General features: G+C 54.7%; 1 protein-coding gene across 3 annotated transcripts; it reads right to left on the bottom strand.

Annotated features, from left to right (window-relative positions):
• Window positions 1-407: 407 nt before the first annotated feature.
• Window positions 408-13,859, bottom strand: LOC308612984 (dual specificity protein phosphatase 13B; the record flags this gene model as incomplete). Of its 3 annotated transcripts, none has more annotated exons than XM_081225842.1 (4): window positions 408-923; window positions 1,607-1,827; window positions 3,237-3,410; window positions 13,711-13,859. In XM_081225842.1, the coding sequence occupies 4 exons, from the start codon at window positions 13,857-13,859 to the stop codon at window positions 721-723; spliced, it is 747 nt and encodes a 248-aa protein (XP_081081968.1). The 3 variants fall into 3 exon arrangements, with proteins under 3 accessions (XP_081081968.1, XP_081081970.1, XP_081081969.1); XM_081225844.1 differs by lacking the exon at window positions 13,711-13,859 and adding an exon at window positions 4,266-4,630; XM_081225843.1 differs by lacking the exons at window positions 408-923; window positions 1,607-1,827; window positions 3,237-3,410 and adding exons at window positions 11,019-11,218; window positions 12,483-12,700.
• Between the last annotated feature and the right edge of the window lie 1,592 nt (window positions 13,860-15,451).

Genomic DNA, 15,451 nt, shown 5'->3' with positions numbered 1-15,451 from the left:
GAGGGAGAAGGAATGCAAGCCCATCTGATCCTCATAAATACCTCACGTACAGGTGAGGAACTTATGGGCTTTTGACATTGTTTTGTTTTATTAGGGTACAATCAGTAAGAAACTCAGAGCCAAATATTGCCCCATCATATAACTGTCCTTCACCAGGAATTCTGGCATGTCTCCTCCCCAACCCCTGTGCTCTCGTTTAATGCTTCTATTAGGTTTCTGTGACTTTAGTCAGTCCTTTTTGAAAGAAGAACGAAAATGAAAAGACTGACCGGATTCAGGAGACGCTGTTTGTGCACAGTGAGTTTTGATAGTTGGTGTTTGATACAGGGTGGGCATGGAAAGGATGGTGATGCATTGAACTTTGGTCTTTACTCAGACAATTGACTCAGACTGCACCTCTAGGCTGCCATCATGGGCTGGCAAGCCTTCTGGAACCTCGTGACCACTGCCCCACAAACCACCAGAAGGTCTCCTGTCTTTATTATGATGAACCTTTTATTATAGAGACAGACTGAACTCTTTTCTGCATAAAGAATCTTTGGATTGGGTCAGGGGGATCCACCTGCTAAAGGTCACCACCCAGCTCTCCCTGCCTCTGCCTCGGCTAAGCCCCCACTTACTATTTACATCTCAAGGTCACTGGAAGCAAGGTTCCCAGGGCCAGGCTGGTTGGATGGGCCATGCTGGCTGGAGGGTCAGGGTTCCTGGTTGCCCACCAGGTCACAGCCGCCCCGTCTCCTGCCCCAGTCGGTTGTCCAGAACCTGGAGCTGCCGGAGGAAGCCTGAGTTGGGGCAGATATCCCGGTGCGCCTGCACTGTCTGGATGGCCTCCACCAGCGTCATGTTCTCGCAGATCATGAGGAAGGCCAGGACAACCGTGGCAGAGCGGCTCACCCCCATAGCACAGTGTACCAGCACGCGGCCTGCGGGGAGACCCAACCTAGCATCAGCTACCTGTTCTCACACACCACCTGCCCCTTAGGGAATCAGGGATGCTTCTGCCCACCTATCACAGCATCCTGGAATACTGACACTGTCCTCACTGTCATATGGGGCAACTGAGGCCCAGAGAGGAAAGGGACTCGCTCAAGGTCACAAAACAAGTTAGTGGCAGGGCGAAGGTTAGCAGCTGGGACTCCCTTCTCCTGGTGCAAGGTGCCTCCTCTGGCATCCCTTGCCACTCTAGCACGGTGGGGGGTCAGTACTCCTGGAGTCCCCTGGGTTTGCATCAGATTACAGGGGGTGTCCACCTCCCTCCCTTTCCCCTCAGTTCTGCCTTCTCCCCAGCCCCTGCAGCTCTACACTGAGGCCTCACCTTAGCAAAGGCTCTTGAGCAGTTTTCTCTAGGTGCTGTACCTTCTGCCCAACACCTGGCCTCTTACCAAGCGATATGGTTACCCTGACGACCACACTGGACCTTAGTTATATCTATGATTGTTGGTTTCCAGGGTGTCCCTGAAGGGGATGCTCACTAAATGGTAGTAGTGAGCCCCATGAGGTGGGAGGGTTGCTGAAGGACCCCACCATCCATGCTACTGGAAAAGTAGATAGCCCCAGATCCTGCCTGCACCCCACCTCCACCCCAGTGCCTTCCCCAGAAGCTGACCTTGGGGAATGCTGAGGGCACTTTGGATGTATCGAGCAACGGGCAGAAAGTAGACACTGAGGTCGAAGAAGGGGTTGTCATCAGCCTCAATGCCATAGTACTCCAAGGGCATTCCACGGTAGAACTTGGCACCTGTGTCCACCTGAAACTTGCCTGCGGCGACATTCACGATGTGGGTGATGCCCAGCTGGGTCAGGTTGTTCTTGTCCCGGGCTGCGTACCTGGAGGCGGGGGGGCACGGGGGGAGTTGGGAGGTGGGATAGAGCTCACTGGGTCAGCTCTGGCTGGCCTGGAACTTGCCCCCTTGCCTCCTCTGCCATCCTCCTCCAAGGGTAGACTGGAACCAGTGAACTGGCTCGGGTGAAGGGGCTCCTCTAGTAAGAGTTCAAGACTCCCTTTCACTCAGCCCAACTTTTCTGGAAGGCAGGTCGGCCACATGGCATCAGAAGCCTCAAAAATGTACACTTACTTTGCCCCAGCAGGTCTCCTAGGAACTTAAAGAATCCCAAATGTGCTCACAGACAAATGTAAACTGGATCTAATGTTTAAGATAGAGAAAAAGTGGGGAAAAAAATCACTAAATAGCCTATAAGAGAAGATTGACTATGGTATAGATAAAGAAATACTACACAACCACTAAAATGTGGTAGATAGATGCTGGTGAACCAAGAAAGGTGTTGGTGCTATGTTGAGAAAAATGGAGGATAACAAAACAGAACATTGTTTGAAAGTGTTTTTAAAGTATGTTGTGCAATTCCATTTAAAAAGTTTTCTATATAAAGCAGATTACAAGATGGGATTATAAAGCGATACCATTTTTGTATGCATTTTTAAAAAGTCAACAAGGATTTTATTACTGGTTATCTGTGTGTGTAGGGGGGATAATATTTGCCATATTGTTAATAGGATATTGATCTATATTTTCTAAATATTAAGGAAAACATAAAATCCACATATATTCATCCATATGTTCTAAATTTTAAGAAAACTTTTGGGGAAAATGACTCACATTCCACTCTATATATACATCCTAGAGAAACGTGTGTGTGTTCCCAGGGCACATGTACTAGCTTCTAGAATCACTGTTTATAATAGCCCCAAAGTGGAAACAACTCAAATAGAATAAATAAACTATGGTGTATTCATACAAACGAATAATATATAGCAACCAAAAATGAATGAACTATAGCTACACGTAATGTCGGCGGATCTCCCAATTTTGAGCAAATGATGCCAGGCACAAAATACACAATATGATTCTATTCCTATCACTTTAAAACATAGGCAAAACTAACACAAGTGGCAAAACTAAAAAGCAAAAAGCAAGGAAATTATTGTTTCAGTACTCAGTGATTATCTACAGGGAAAAGGGTTATGATGAGAAGGGTTCCGCGGGGGCTTCTGGGGCACAGCTAACGTCCTATTTCTTGACCTGGGGGTGAAACTGTTCGTTTATGCTCTGTGCACTTTTCTTAGGTGTGTTCTATTTCCACAAAGTAATAATAATGTAAAAGGAAGTAAACGGGTGGAAAGAGATGGTTGGAGGCAAAGAGGGTGCCAACTCTGCCCCTTGGCTCTGGAAGGGGCTCCCCTTCTGTTTTCCCCAACACCCACTGTGGATCGTACTTACGCATCTCCCAGGAAGAGGTTGGGCCAGACTTCGTTGATGTGGCTCAGCACAGCAGCCCGACGGACCCACAGCAAGCGCTGCAGTGAGGCCAGCGTGGGTGGCTGGTAGGGGGGCACCCGGACTGCCCCGTGGATCTTGGGCCTCCGGAGGTCCTGTTTCTGCAGTGAGTCCATCCTGGAACAGAGTGGAAACTGTGGTGGCGAGGGGCAGGCTCCCCACAGGTGGGTCCAGCTGACAGGGAGGCCCAGGCATGGTGCAGTGCCCAGGTGCCACTAGGATGCTTCAGAAGGGCCTCAGTTATTTCACATGAGGTTATTAACCCGCTCAGCTGGGGCTGAGGCCTTTCCCCAGGGAACAAGGAATCAACCCCTCGTCACCCCTCGTCAGGGGCTCAGAGGCCCCTGATGTTGGAAGCTTTTTTCAAGGGGCTCTTGGAGTTCCCTGTTGTAACAACTAGCCAGTGCAGACCCCACCCCTTAAGTCTCTGGTTACTTGGGACGTCGTAGGGGTGGGGACTCCAGATGGCTGTGGCCCTCAGAGGGCACCTAGGGAGACCCCCGCCAACTGGGCAGCTCATCTCAAGCCCCCTTCTCCGCTACTTCCAGGGCTGGTCCTCAGACTCCCATCCCTTCCCATCTTCAGGTGCTTGAAGGTCAGAGCCCATCTCTGGAGGGAGGGGCCTGGGCTATGAACTGACATTTGTTAGCACTTCCATACTGAATGAGCTAATGCCTCTTAGGGGCCTGGTGCCTCACGCATGGTAGGTCCCTGTCATACATAGGAGGAAGCTGAAGCAGGAACATGAAGGTCACAGAGAATAATTTTTAAGTAATGCTCAAAGTCTTACGGCTGTTAAGGAGCAAGGCCTGGGTTTCAGTCCAGTTCTGTGCTCCTTCAGTTCCATCCCCAAGCCTTCGAGTTACCACCTTCAGGGACTCCAGAGGGTGGTCGCTAACTCATCTGTGTCTACAGGGAAGCCTAGTGTAGCTGTTCCATATCTCCCATAGGCCCTAGGATTTCCCTCCTTACCCCCATGACTCAGGCCAGTGCTGCAGGTCAGGCCTCACCCAGGTGGGGTGGCTTGTGTCAGGAGTCAGCTGGCTGAGGGGGTCCGAGACCCTGCAGAGCTGGGATGTCAGTGGCACCAGAACCTGGGTATTGTGCTGGGCTTGGAAGGAGTGCCTCTCTTGGCTAACTGTCCCTGGTCCCCTCAACCAGTAACTAGGGAAGGTACAAACTGGGAAGAACTTCTTTGCTCTTTGGTAGGCGGTGCCAGGAGCAGGAAGAGAAATGGGAACCCAGAAGGCCACCGGTTTGGCCAAGCTCACCCAGCGAGCAGTGGGAGGGCAGGGCGGAAGCGAAGACCCGGCTTTCCCTTTCATCCCCCACTGTGACCTCTCAGGGCAGGCTGAGCTGCCTGCCTCCTACCTAGGGCATGGTCTGGGGCTGGGAGTTGAGGTGTGGGTGGACAGGACTCAGCACATGAGCGGAACAGGGCTGCGGCAGGTTCCGCCCGGAACACAAACACTATGAAGCAGCTAGAATTCCAGGTCCTCCCCTTGGAGCCCGTGGGGGTGGGGCCTGAGAGCAGACCTAGGCCACTGCTGACTGAAGTGCAGACCTACCAAACGCCCAGACCCCTCTCTGCTTGGTGTCTCTTTGCGATTAAAGGCTCTTGGCCCTGGAACTCCCCATGGAGATGGGAGGCTATGTGAACTGGTGGGAAGAGAACTTTAGAGGGAGGGTGGAGAGCCTGGCCACAGCTAATTTCGAGGTCAAGAGCAAGTCTTTGCTCCTGTCTGGGCCGCAGTTTCTCTTTCTCAACTTAAAGATGCTGGCCTTGCCTGACTTTAAGGAATCTCTGGAGGGTCTGACCTGAGAATGAGAGAGGAGTGGCTGGGTTTGCAAAAACTGCAGGGTACAGCACAGTGTATCGTGTTGGGGTGGGGAGAGTCCAACAGCCACACGGGTCTGGAGCTACCAGCTGGGCCTGCAGGAGCCCCAGGTCGGGTGCGATGGGGCTTTGGGAAGTCTGGCAGGTGCCGCTGCAGGCCTCTGAGCTTGGTGTGGGGTAAGGCTGCCACCCAGTGGCCAATGGGTGCCTTGCAGCCCAGCGGTGCCTGGGCGCGGATAGCCAGGCTCCAGCTGAGACAGAACTTGTCCCTGCTCCTCCTGGAGGCTCCTGGGAGGAGAAGGAGCCAGTAGAGGGGTCAGGGATGAGGGCTGACCCCTCTACTGGCCCAGCCTCTTCTACTGGCTCACGCCTCAGCCTCTTCGGGGCCTAGGCCCAGGTCTGGAGAAGGGGGCTTTTTCCTCGGACTTAGGGGTAGCCCTTGCTAGGCCTCACGTTGGACCTCACACCTGACGCTCATGGATGTACCCCCTACCTGTCTGCTCTATCCCACAAGGGTCCAGCCCGCCTTTTCAGTCAAGGTCAGACCTAGCCCCCACCCAGCGACTCATCCTTCAAGCTCCGGGCACACCCAAAGAAGGGGAGTTGGTGGCTGCAGCAGCCCCCTGGTTTCTGCCATCCCCAGACCTAGATGCCGAGTGCCCGGCCTGACACCTCCTTCCGCATCTCCTCAGCCACTGTAGGGTGAAGCCGGGGCCCAGCATCCAGCAGGGACAGGGCCGGCCTGGCTCTTCTCCCCGCTCCCTCTGGTACTCCTCCTGCTACCTTCCTGTGTCTCCTCCCTAAGCTGAGCAGCTGCCTCCGTGGGCAACTGTTTTCCTGAGTCGCTGCTGTTTACAAGTTCAGACACCTGTGTTCTGCCTTTGTCGGTGCCTCTCCTCCCCTCTGTGTCGCTCTCCCCGGTTGCCTCTGTCTCCCCGCCTCTCACAGGAGCTTGTGCTCCTCCAACAGCCTCCCAACACACCACCCAGCACGCCGGTAGCCTCAGGCCAAGGCCCAGGCCTCCGCAGGGCAGGGGGCCTCTGTCTGCCATCCACCTTCTCCCTGAAGGTCCAGATGTGCTCCCCCTGGTCGTCCCTCCTGTTCACTCTCCCTGCTTCCTCCTCCTCCCCCCAAGGCAGACCACAGGGACTGTGGCCACAGGACAGCTGGGGCTGGACATCTCAGGGCAGGACAAGTGAGGAGTCTGGTGAAGGAAGCCTTGGGGAAGGTGGCTGGCAGGGGTGGCCTGTGGTGAGCTGCCTGGGACTCTGCACTCTGTGTGCAGGCCTTGGAAGAGGGCAGACCTGAGCCGAGTTCTCAAGTCTGGAACTTGTTTCTGTGTAGTCTTCTCTGAGCTACTTTTCTCAGTGGGGCTGCTGTGAGAATTCCATGAGATAAGAAATGTTCAAGGGCTTCCCTGGTGGCACAGTGGTTGAGAGTCCGCCTGCCGATGCAGGGGACACGGGTTCGTACCCCGGTCTGGGAAGATCCCACATGCCGCGGAGCAGCTGGGCCCGTTAGCCATGGCCGCTGAGCCTGCGCGTCCGGAGTCTGTGCTCCGCAACGCGAGAGGCCACAACAGTGAGAGGCCCGCGTACCGCAAAAAAAAAAAAAAGAAATGTTCAAGGCACCTCCCACGGGGTCTTCCTCCTGGTAGGTGCCCCATAAATGGTGCATCTTACTATTACTATCATCGCCATTATTACTCTTTCCCTTTCAAGCCTCAGCCATATCCCATGGGCCAATGAGGCTTGGTCTCTAACTCATTGTATTTCTTAATTTTTCTTTCTCTGTCCAACAATAATTATTATATTCACCACTAACTAAGAACGTACTATGTATCAGAGCTAAATGCTTACATTTTTTTTCACTGAATCCGCACAGTACCCTTATGAGGCAGATGATATTATCATCCCCATTTTACAGATGAGGAAACCGAGGCTCAGAAAGATTAAACAATATGCCGTAGGTCACACAGCCAATAGGCGTGGGAGCCAGGATTCAAGCCCAGGTCATTCTGACTACTCTGCTTTGTCTGTGCCTGTATCTCTGACCCAGTCCCTCCCCAAATCTAACCCCCCCCACACACACACACAGGCACAGGTGTCCTGGCCCTCATTACCCAGCATGCTCTGCAGCCCCCCTGAAATAGGGGCACTCACCCACCTGTGGGGGTATCTGGCCCAGGCTGAGGTCTTCTCTGACGGGCACTTTTTGCTCCCGGCTTCCAGCCGCCTGTCTCTGCACGCTTGATGCTGTTTCTATTTTTTGATTGGAGTTTAATTATAAAGCATGATGTGCTGCTCCCCTCCTCTGGCCTCCCCCTGCCACTCCTAACTCACCCACTGGTCCCCTGGCATGGTCAGTGCCAAGCCCAGCCAGGCATCTGGCCCTGCTGGGAGCAGAGGCAGTCTGGCAGGGGTCTGCCTGTGGTATGTGTGGATGTGGATGTTGCTTGTGAGGCAGGAAGAAGGAAGACTGAATAAGCCATTTTGAAAGGTCAGTTGGCCTTCAAGGGTGATGTGGAGCGTGGGCAGAAAGTTAAAGCTACAAGGATCTTCCATGGAGGAGGACAGGGAAGAGAACAGCCAGATCACACGCACACTGGCAGCATTGCCAACATCAGAACCCAGGTCCAGGGGCCCTCAGTTGGGAGCCAAGGATTACAGGACTGGCCCAGGATAAAGATCCAGAAGACTCAGGCTGAGGGAAGTGGGGGCAGACAGAGATATAAGTGGAGTTCAGAGCAGGTCTTTGGAGCAGGCGCGGCCTTCAGTCAGAAGCTGTGTGTCCGCAAACCACTCTGCCCTCTGCCAAGCTCCTCCCTCCCCCAGAAGACATTCCTGCACAGGCCTCACTGCTCCTTGAGGCCAGTGAGATGGTCTTTAAAGTTCCTTCCAAGGCTAACGGCTCAGTGAGGGACCTTGGATTTGGGCCTATTAAGAACACTCCCTGCTCTCCAGAGACCCTCTTCATACTTTAATACCCTTCCCCACTCATACTCCCAGATGACTGACACACACACAGACGTATGCATACCCATAGCCATGCCTCCACGAGGTCTCTGAAGCCCGAGCTCCAGGGAGCTAGGGCTTGGCCCCTGCTGGGGCTCCCTGAGCCCTGGGGAGAGCTGGTGGAGACGGCCGTAGCCAGGGGCCATCATAAACGCTTAGAATCCCCCCTCCCGTGTTCCCCCACTCCTGAGGGAACTTGGGGCTCCTGGTTGAGGCGCCTCGGGGCCTGGCTGAGAGGGCAGCCCCTTCCCACCTGTGAGAACTGGAGACAGTGGCTGAGAGGGGGTGCAGGCAGCAGGAGGAAGCGCATGGAGTTGCAGGCTCTAGGGCGGACCGCACACTGGTCTCTTACCATCTTCTGGGTACCCACCTGGGCCAGAGCCTCCAGCAGCACCAGCAGGGCCAGCGCCAGGGTGGCAAAGTGGCAGAGCCCTGTGGCAGGGAGTAAGGACCAGTTCTGGGGGAGAGATGAGCTCCATGTTACAGGCAGGTAAACCACGGTTCAGATTGGCCGGGACTCATCAGGGCAGGGACAAGAGCTGCCAGCTAAGCCTGCTTCTGCCTTGAGCCTCTGTGTAAGGTCAAGTGGGTACAGGTGCTGGGAGAGATGAGGCAAGTTCGGGGCCCAGGGCTCATGGAGAGAGATGACCATCCCAAAGCCCCCTCATCCCTCAGAGTCCCCAGCCCCAGGGCTGCTGTGTACACTCACACAGGTTGCTCACTGCACAACTCCTGGGGCTCCAGCTGTTGGATGCACTCCCAGTAATTGTGCAATGCTGTAGTGCAGATGATTCTCCCAAAGCTAGCTGCCCAAAGGGAGAGATGCTGAGGGCTGAGGTTAGAGTATTTAAGGGCCCCAGGCCGAGGAAGTAGGATGATTGCACATGATCAGAGAGTTGCTGTTCTCCCAGGTTCCCAAACCGTGTTTAGAGGAAAGAGAGCAGGATGGGAACATGCCATTCCTGGCCGCCTCTTGGCTCCCACACCTGCAGAGCTCCCCACAACAGTTTCCTGCCCAGCTTCACCCCAGGTCTAATCCCAATGCCAGCTACAACTCTCATCTTCTTCCTTTATACTCAGCCCCAAGCTCTAAACCTCGCCCTCCGTCCTGCCCTAATCTCCGACCCCAAGATGCTCATCGTCCTGACAGCATGTGGGAAGGGGTCGATATTGCTCAAACGCTCCCCTTGGTTGGGCTGGCTGTGCATTCAGAGACGAAAGCATCTCTTATGGGTGGGGGCAGGGGGAGATTCAGTCCATGCCCCAGGGAAGCTCTTGGCAGGAGGAGGAAGCTGCTGCTCTTCTAACTCCCAGGAGAGCCTAGGCCAGTGCCCCACTCCCACCTGGCAGCCCTTCTGAGCCAGCGGGCGGTGGGGCACAGCCAAAGTCAGGGTTGAGGAGAGATGAAGGGAGGAGCAGTATGGGTAGCAGGAGCTGGAGGCTGGTTAGGGGGAGTGGAGAGCAGCTCTGGAGGCTTAACCTTCCACTGATGGCCCTCAGTGGGGATATGAGTGTGAGGAAGATGGCTGTTGGGGACAGTCCCAGCCTGGACATGATGGGAGAAGACGGGCAGTAGGAATTCTGCAGCTCCTTCACAATCTGGTACCCTCACAGCCACTGACCCCAGAAAGAGGCACCCCTGCCTCTCCGTGGAGCTGGAGGAAAACACAGAGCTGACGCCAAAGAAATTGCAGCAGCACCTTGGTAACCATTTGCGGGCTGGGAGCCTGAGAAGCATTGTTGCTGCTAGGGGAGCCCAACTCCTTCTACTGGGCAGCTGGGGACGCTGGGGCCTCCGGCGGGAGGGAGGTGGCTTGGGAAGAGGAGGTATTGGGGATCTGTTCCCCTTAGGCAGCTTAAAGACCAGGCACTACGTCTGGAGCCTGTGCTCCACAACAAGAGAGGCCACAATGGTGAGAGGCCCGCATACAGCCAAAAAAAAAAAAAAAGACCGGGCGCTATTGCTCCAAATGCATTGAACATGGAACAGGAGGAACGCAGAAGGTAAATGGACAGACTTCAGGAAAACCTTTATGTCCTAAAGGGGTCCCCAGGACCAGAGAGGGAGGGAGGTTAGGGAGGGTCCTTCTGTAGGTCTCTGAGATCACATTGGGTGGGGTGAAGGTAGAGAGTGGGGTGCTGGGTCCAAGGCAGAGAACTGAACGGCATGGCAACAGAAGAACTTTATATCAAGCAGGGCTTGTACGAGGAGGTCATGGCTGGTGGCCGGAGCACCTGTTCTCCTTCCCCATGGTGGGAATGGATGCGCAGGGCTGACAGAATTAACTAAGCTTGGAGCAATAGCTGCAGGACACCTTTCCCCTAGAGCTGGGTTCCAGACCTGAGGGGAGGGTGTGCAGAGGCGGGGGAAGGGCCAGACAGCCCTCAGGTGCAGGACTGGCTGTGCTGCTGCCTTGGTGGGGTTCAGGTGAGCCCCACAGGCTTTCAGCCAAGGAGGCAGGACAGATCAGCATTAGGACCAGGTTGGAAGGCCTCACCTCTTCCATTTTATGCTTTCCACCCCTTTCCTTCCTAGCCTTTCCATCTTCTCTGGGTCTGAAGAATCTGGGTGGGCTGGAGAAGAGGGTCCTACGAGAGGGGTGCCTCAGCCAGTCCCAGGTGAGACCTTGGATTGGTGAGGGGAGCCCAGCAGCTTGGGGAACGGGCCAGGTCCCCTTCAACCCTCTCTTCCAGCCACACACAGCCTTGATCTCCAACCTCTGAACTGGTCCCATCCATGTCCCCTGCCAGCCCTCACCCAGCCCCTTACTTCCAATTGTACCCTTGCCCTCTGCCCAGCCCTCACCTGACCTCTCACTGCTAACCGCACCCAGCCCCGGCCCCTCACGCCTTGCCCGACCCTCACCTGGCCCCTCAGCTCCGGCCTGCACCCCGCAGCTGCTGGTCCAGCCGGCAGAGCTGGTGGAGGAAGCCTCGGTTGGGGAAGACCCATCGGTTCTTCCTCACGGTGATCACTGCCTGGCGCAGGGACAGCTGCTGGCGCAGCATGAGGTAGGCCAGGACCAGCGTGGCAGAGCGGCTCACCCCTACCACGCAGTGCACCAGGACCCTGGCTGAGGAAGACATCCTGCTGAAAGACCCTTTCCACCCACCGGCCCACCCAGGGGCTGAGGTGGGGACCCAAGTTCCTTTCCCTCCTCTGCCCTGGGTATGTTCTGTGACCCTGAGTAAATCATTCGGCATGTATGGGCCTCCATTTCCTGCTCTGTCAAACGGGCACACCAGCACCTATTATGCCTTCCCTCGGGATGGGGTCCACACTCCCCAACGTGGCTCACAGGACCCTCTGGGAGCTGGCCCCTGCGGACCCTGCAGCCGCACCTCAGGCTGTCCCCCACCAACCCTCAGCTCTAGGAACACTGGGTAACTTTCAGTTCCTTGAAGCTGTCATGGTCCCTGGCCTCCAGCCTTACCACATGCTATTTCAACTACCTGTAAAAGTTTTCCCCTTCTCTTGGTCTGACTAACATCTACTACTCATTTGTCAGGTTTTGGCTGAGACATGGCTTCCTGACCACTCATGGTATCACTTGAATCAGAGCAGCTCATCCTTTTTGCATGTGGCCCGGTGAATACTGTTGTAGAGGGAAGTCCCCCCCTCACCTCCCTTTGCTCTTCACATTTGCCCACTCATCTGAGTAGCGCTCATAATAATTCACAGTTTGACTGTCTTTCCACCAGGGGCCCTGCCTTGCCTAAGTGTGGATTCCCAGTATCTAGCTCTGTGGCTGGCACAGAGAAGATAAGAGTTGGTGAATGAATGGTGACAGAAAATGAATGTCAGAGTGCCTTGGATTGAACAGTGCTATGAGCCATAGCCTTGTCTTTCCCACGACACAGAGGAGAAACTGAAGTCCAGAGAAGACACTGGCTCACCCGGGGTCAGGTGGCAAGGGGCATGGCTCTCACCCAGGATGAACATAAAGCAGCTTCCCCAGGCTCCTTTGTTGTACCCCTGGTATTAGAAGATTTTTTCCATTCGAAAGTACTTTGGGGCAGAAGCCAGACATCTAGGTACCAGATGGCAATGTCCCAAGGCTGAGTGATACAGAAAGAACTGTTTTGTTGTTTGGGAGACCTGGCTTCTAGCCCCAGGGCAGCTCGTAACTCGTGGCATGACCTTGTATTCTAGGCCTCAGTTTCCCTATCTGTGAAGCAATGCTGTTGGATAAAGTGCTGGAACACTGAGCAGAGAGTTTTAAAAACCTGATGGCCCTTTAAAAACTAGGGGTGTGAGGACACTGTTGTTTAAGGGGAAACTGGACATCCACCCATGACTGAGCAGGATGGGATATGGGTTCAGACCCCAAGTCTTACCCCCAGGTGTGCTGAGGGCACGGTGGATGAAGTCAGCTGCAGAGGAGAAGTAGGCACTGATGTCGAACTCAGGGAGGTCGTGGGCTGGCACCCCCAGGTAGCTCACAGTGCTGCCATAGAAGTCAGGGCTGCCCTGACAGTAGAGGCCCCCATGGGCAGCATTCAGCACGTGGGTGATGCCCAGCTTCCATAGCTCAAAGCGGTTATTTGCCGTGGCCCTGGGGAGGGGAGGAAGGGGAGCAATGAGGTCCGGGAAGGCTTTGTCTGGACCCCCGCTTCTGAGCGATGAATCCATTAGGGTCCAAAAGGAGCCAGAAGGAACCCATGGGGTCTGAGGCTCACAGCCCCACCCTAGGAGCTTTCTGGTAGGGGAGCTGGTGGTAAAGGGATTTAGCTTTAGCCTCTCTTTGCTTCCTGAGGCAATCCACCCCTGCCCTGGCCAGGACAGGAAGGAAAAGGATTGCTTCGGCCCTGGGACTCAGCTGCACCTCCCTTCTTGCCCCATGCCCTACCATGCACATCTGGCCTCTCCTGGCCACTACCTCATACCTGCTTCTTTTTTTTTTTTTTTTTTTTTCAGTACGGGGGCCCCTCACCGCTGTGGCCTCTCCCGTCTCGGAGCACAGGCTGTGGACACATAGGTCCAGCGGCCATGGCTCATGGGCCCAGCCGCTCTGTGGCATGTGGGATCTTCCCGGACTGGGGCATGAACCCGTGTCCCCTGCATCGGCAGGCGGACCCTCAACCACTGCGCCACCAGGGAAGCCCCATACCTGCTTCTAATCTGCAAATATTTAAAGGTGACACCTCCCCTGATTCACCTTCAGTCAGCCTTCCTCACCCACTCTGTGTCCAGAGGAGGGAGGCTGGAATCGGAAAGGCGAGCTCTCTGTCCACCTCATCTCATACCCCAAATCACCATTCCCCAGTTCTTTGTCCCCCCACCCCCCCACCCCGGACCCTCCAGTTGTTCTGGATGTGCCAGAAGACTCCGGGAACCTCTGGGAGCTCCCTTCTTTCAGGCAGGCAAAGTCTCTGCTCCCCCTGGTGGCTGAACCTGCTCACTGCACTGTCCCCAGTACAGAGGGGTCCTGGAGAAAGTCCCTGGCCTGGGAAGCTCAGAGAACTATTGCCCTTGTACCCACACCACCCCCATCTCTGGTGAAGACCCCAGGAACTGTCTCTCCTTGTCTCCACCCCCTTATCCCTTCAGTCAGCTACCACTCACGCATCTCCTATGTAAAGGTTGGGCCAAACTTCATCCACGCGGCTGGAAGAACACTTCCCTGCCCTCAGGAGCTCCTCTAGTTCCAGGACACTGGGGCAAGGCGTGGCTTCGGCATCTCCCCTCAGCTGTGGGAGAGAGGCCTCCGCCATGGGCCGGCCCACCTGCCCCTCTGTCTCTGCGGTCACTCCTCTCTGCCTCTCCAGTGTCATTCCTTTCCTAGAGATTGGCAGGGACAGGTGAGACGGCAGCAAGTGACTCAGCAAGTCACAGGGGCCTCGAGAGAGAACAGGACATTTTCCTCCCCAAGCCACCCCCTAACCCCAAATTCCATGGCAACATGGAATCAGACATTCCTCTGCAAGTCACCTCTCAGCCTCAGTTTCTTCACCTCTAACGTAAGGAGAATTGTGAGGATTAAATGAAACCAAGGATATTCTGCATCTGACACGTAATAAATGTTTAATAGATTTAGACTCCTGTGTAAGGCTATTTGGTTCTGAGGGCTGAGTTAAAGTAGAGATCTGGGGTGCAGAGGAGGTGGTTGCCTCCAAGGATTCGTGATAGGAAAAGTTCTTCAGGCCTGGGTCACAAACTAAGTGGGAATTGTATGGCTATTGGATGAGCTTCTGGATTACGGGGCTCAGGGGAGGGTTCCTGCATTATAGAGTCGGAGAAAAGTGGCGAGGAGGCATGGAGGACCTCATCTAAAGGGTGCCCACAGGGTTTATGGGGGAAGGTTTGAACAGTGGTTCTGTTATGAAAATGGCTGATTTCTCGAAAGAGAAGGCTAAAATGGGCCACATATTTCAAAGGGGGGAGAAGGGAGATGAAAGTTCCCCTAGTTTTTCTGAAGAACCAAAGGGCTGTCATCAGAAATATTTGGGGGGGGGAAGGGAGAGTCCTCTGCCTATAAGGACTTTTGTCTTCACAACAGAAACAGAGAAAGGTCTGTATCTGTCCTTCTGCCAGAGCTAGTTATGGGATGAAGAAGTGAGATGTCTTGCCAGCTCTCAGATTACTTCATGAAGGCTTGATCCAGGGCATGAGCTGCAGTGGGGAGGCTCCCAGCTGCCCCTGGCTTTGAGTCTGGCTCGAGGGTAAAGGCCACACCAGGGCATTCCATGGTAGCAGTTTGCACTCATGTCCACCCCAGAACCTGTCCCCACCCCCATCAGAGCCACTGAAGTCTGCCTTGCACCGCCTGGGAAACCAAGGCCAAGAAGGGGCTGGAGCCCAGGTCGCAGGTGGTTTTGGACTTGGTTTATGCCAATGCTAGGCCTGGGCTGGGGGCTTCCCTCAGGGTGGGGCAGTATAGTAAGGTGAGAAGAGCAAAGGTTCTGAAGTCAGGCAGATTTGAGTAGGAATACTGGCTTTGGCACATATTAACTGCCCAACCTCAGGCAAGTTTCTTGGCCCTTCTGTGTTGTAATACTCTGTAGAGGTGGCACAAGGATTAAGTGAGATATTTATATGGCATTTGGCATAGGGACTATCAGAGAATAAAGGGGTAATAAGTGGTAACAATGATTGGAGGTTGGCAGTTGGAGAGGAGCTGGCTCCCTCCAAAGGAATTAGGATAACCTCCTCTGGCCCCCAAACACTATTTGCTACTCCCATAAGCCCCGCCCCATCTCTGCTAGCCCCTTATCTTCTCACACTTCGGCTTTGGGCCTGACGCATGCGCTCTCGGGTTTCCTTGCTGCGGTTTCTAGTCTCCGTTCTCCCCTCGCGCCCATCTTGA

This window comes from Mesoplodon bidens, assembly GCF_964165515.1.
Source record: "Mesoplodon bidens genome assembly, chromosome: 1".
In the NCBI taxonomy this organism is placed as follows: Eukaryota; Metazoa; Chordata; class Mammalia; order Artiodactyla; family Ziphiidae; genus Mesoplodon; species Mesoplodon bidens.
Note: the sequence above shows the minus strand (reverse complement) of the source record. Positions and strands in the feature narration are given on the sequence as shown.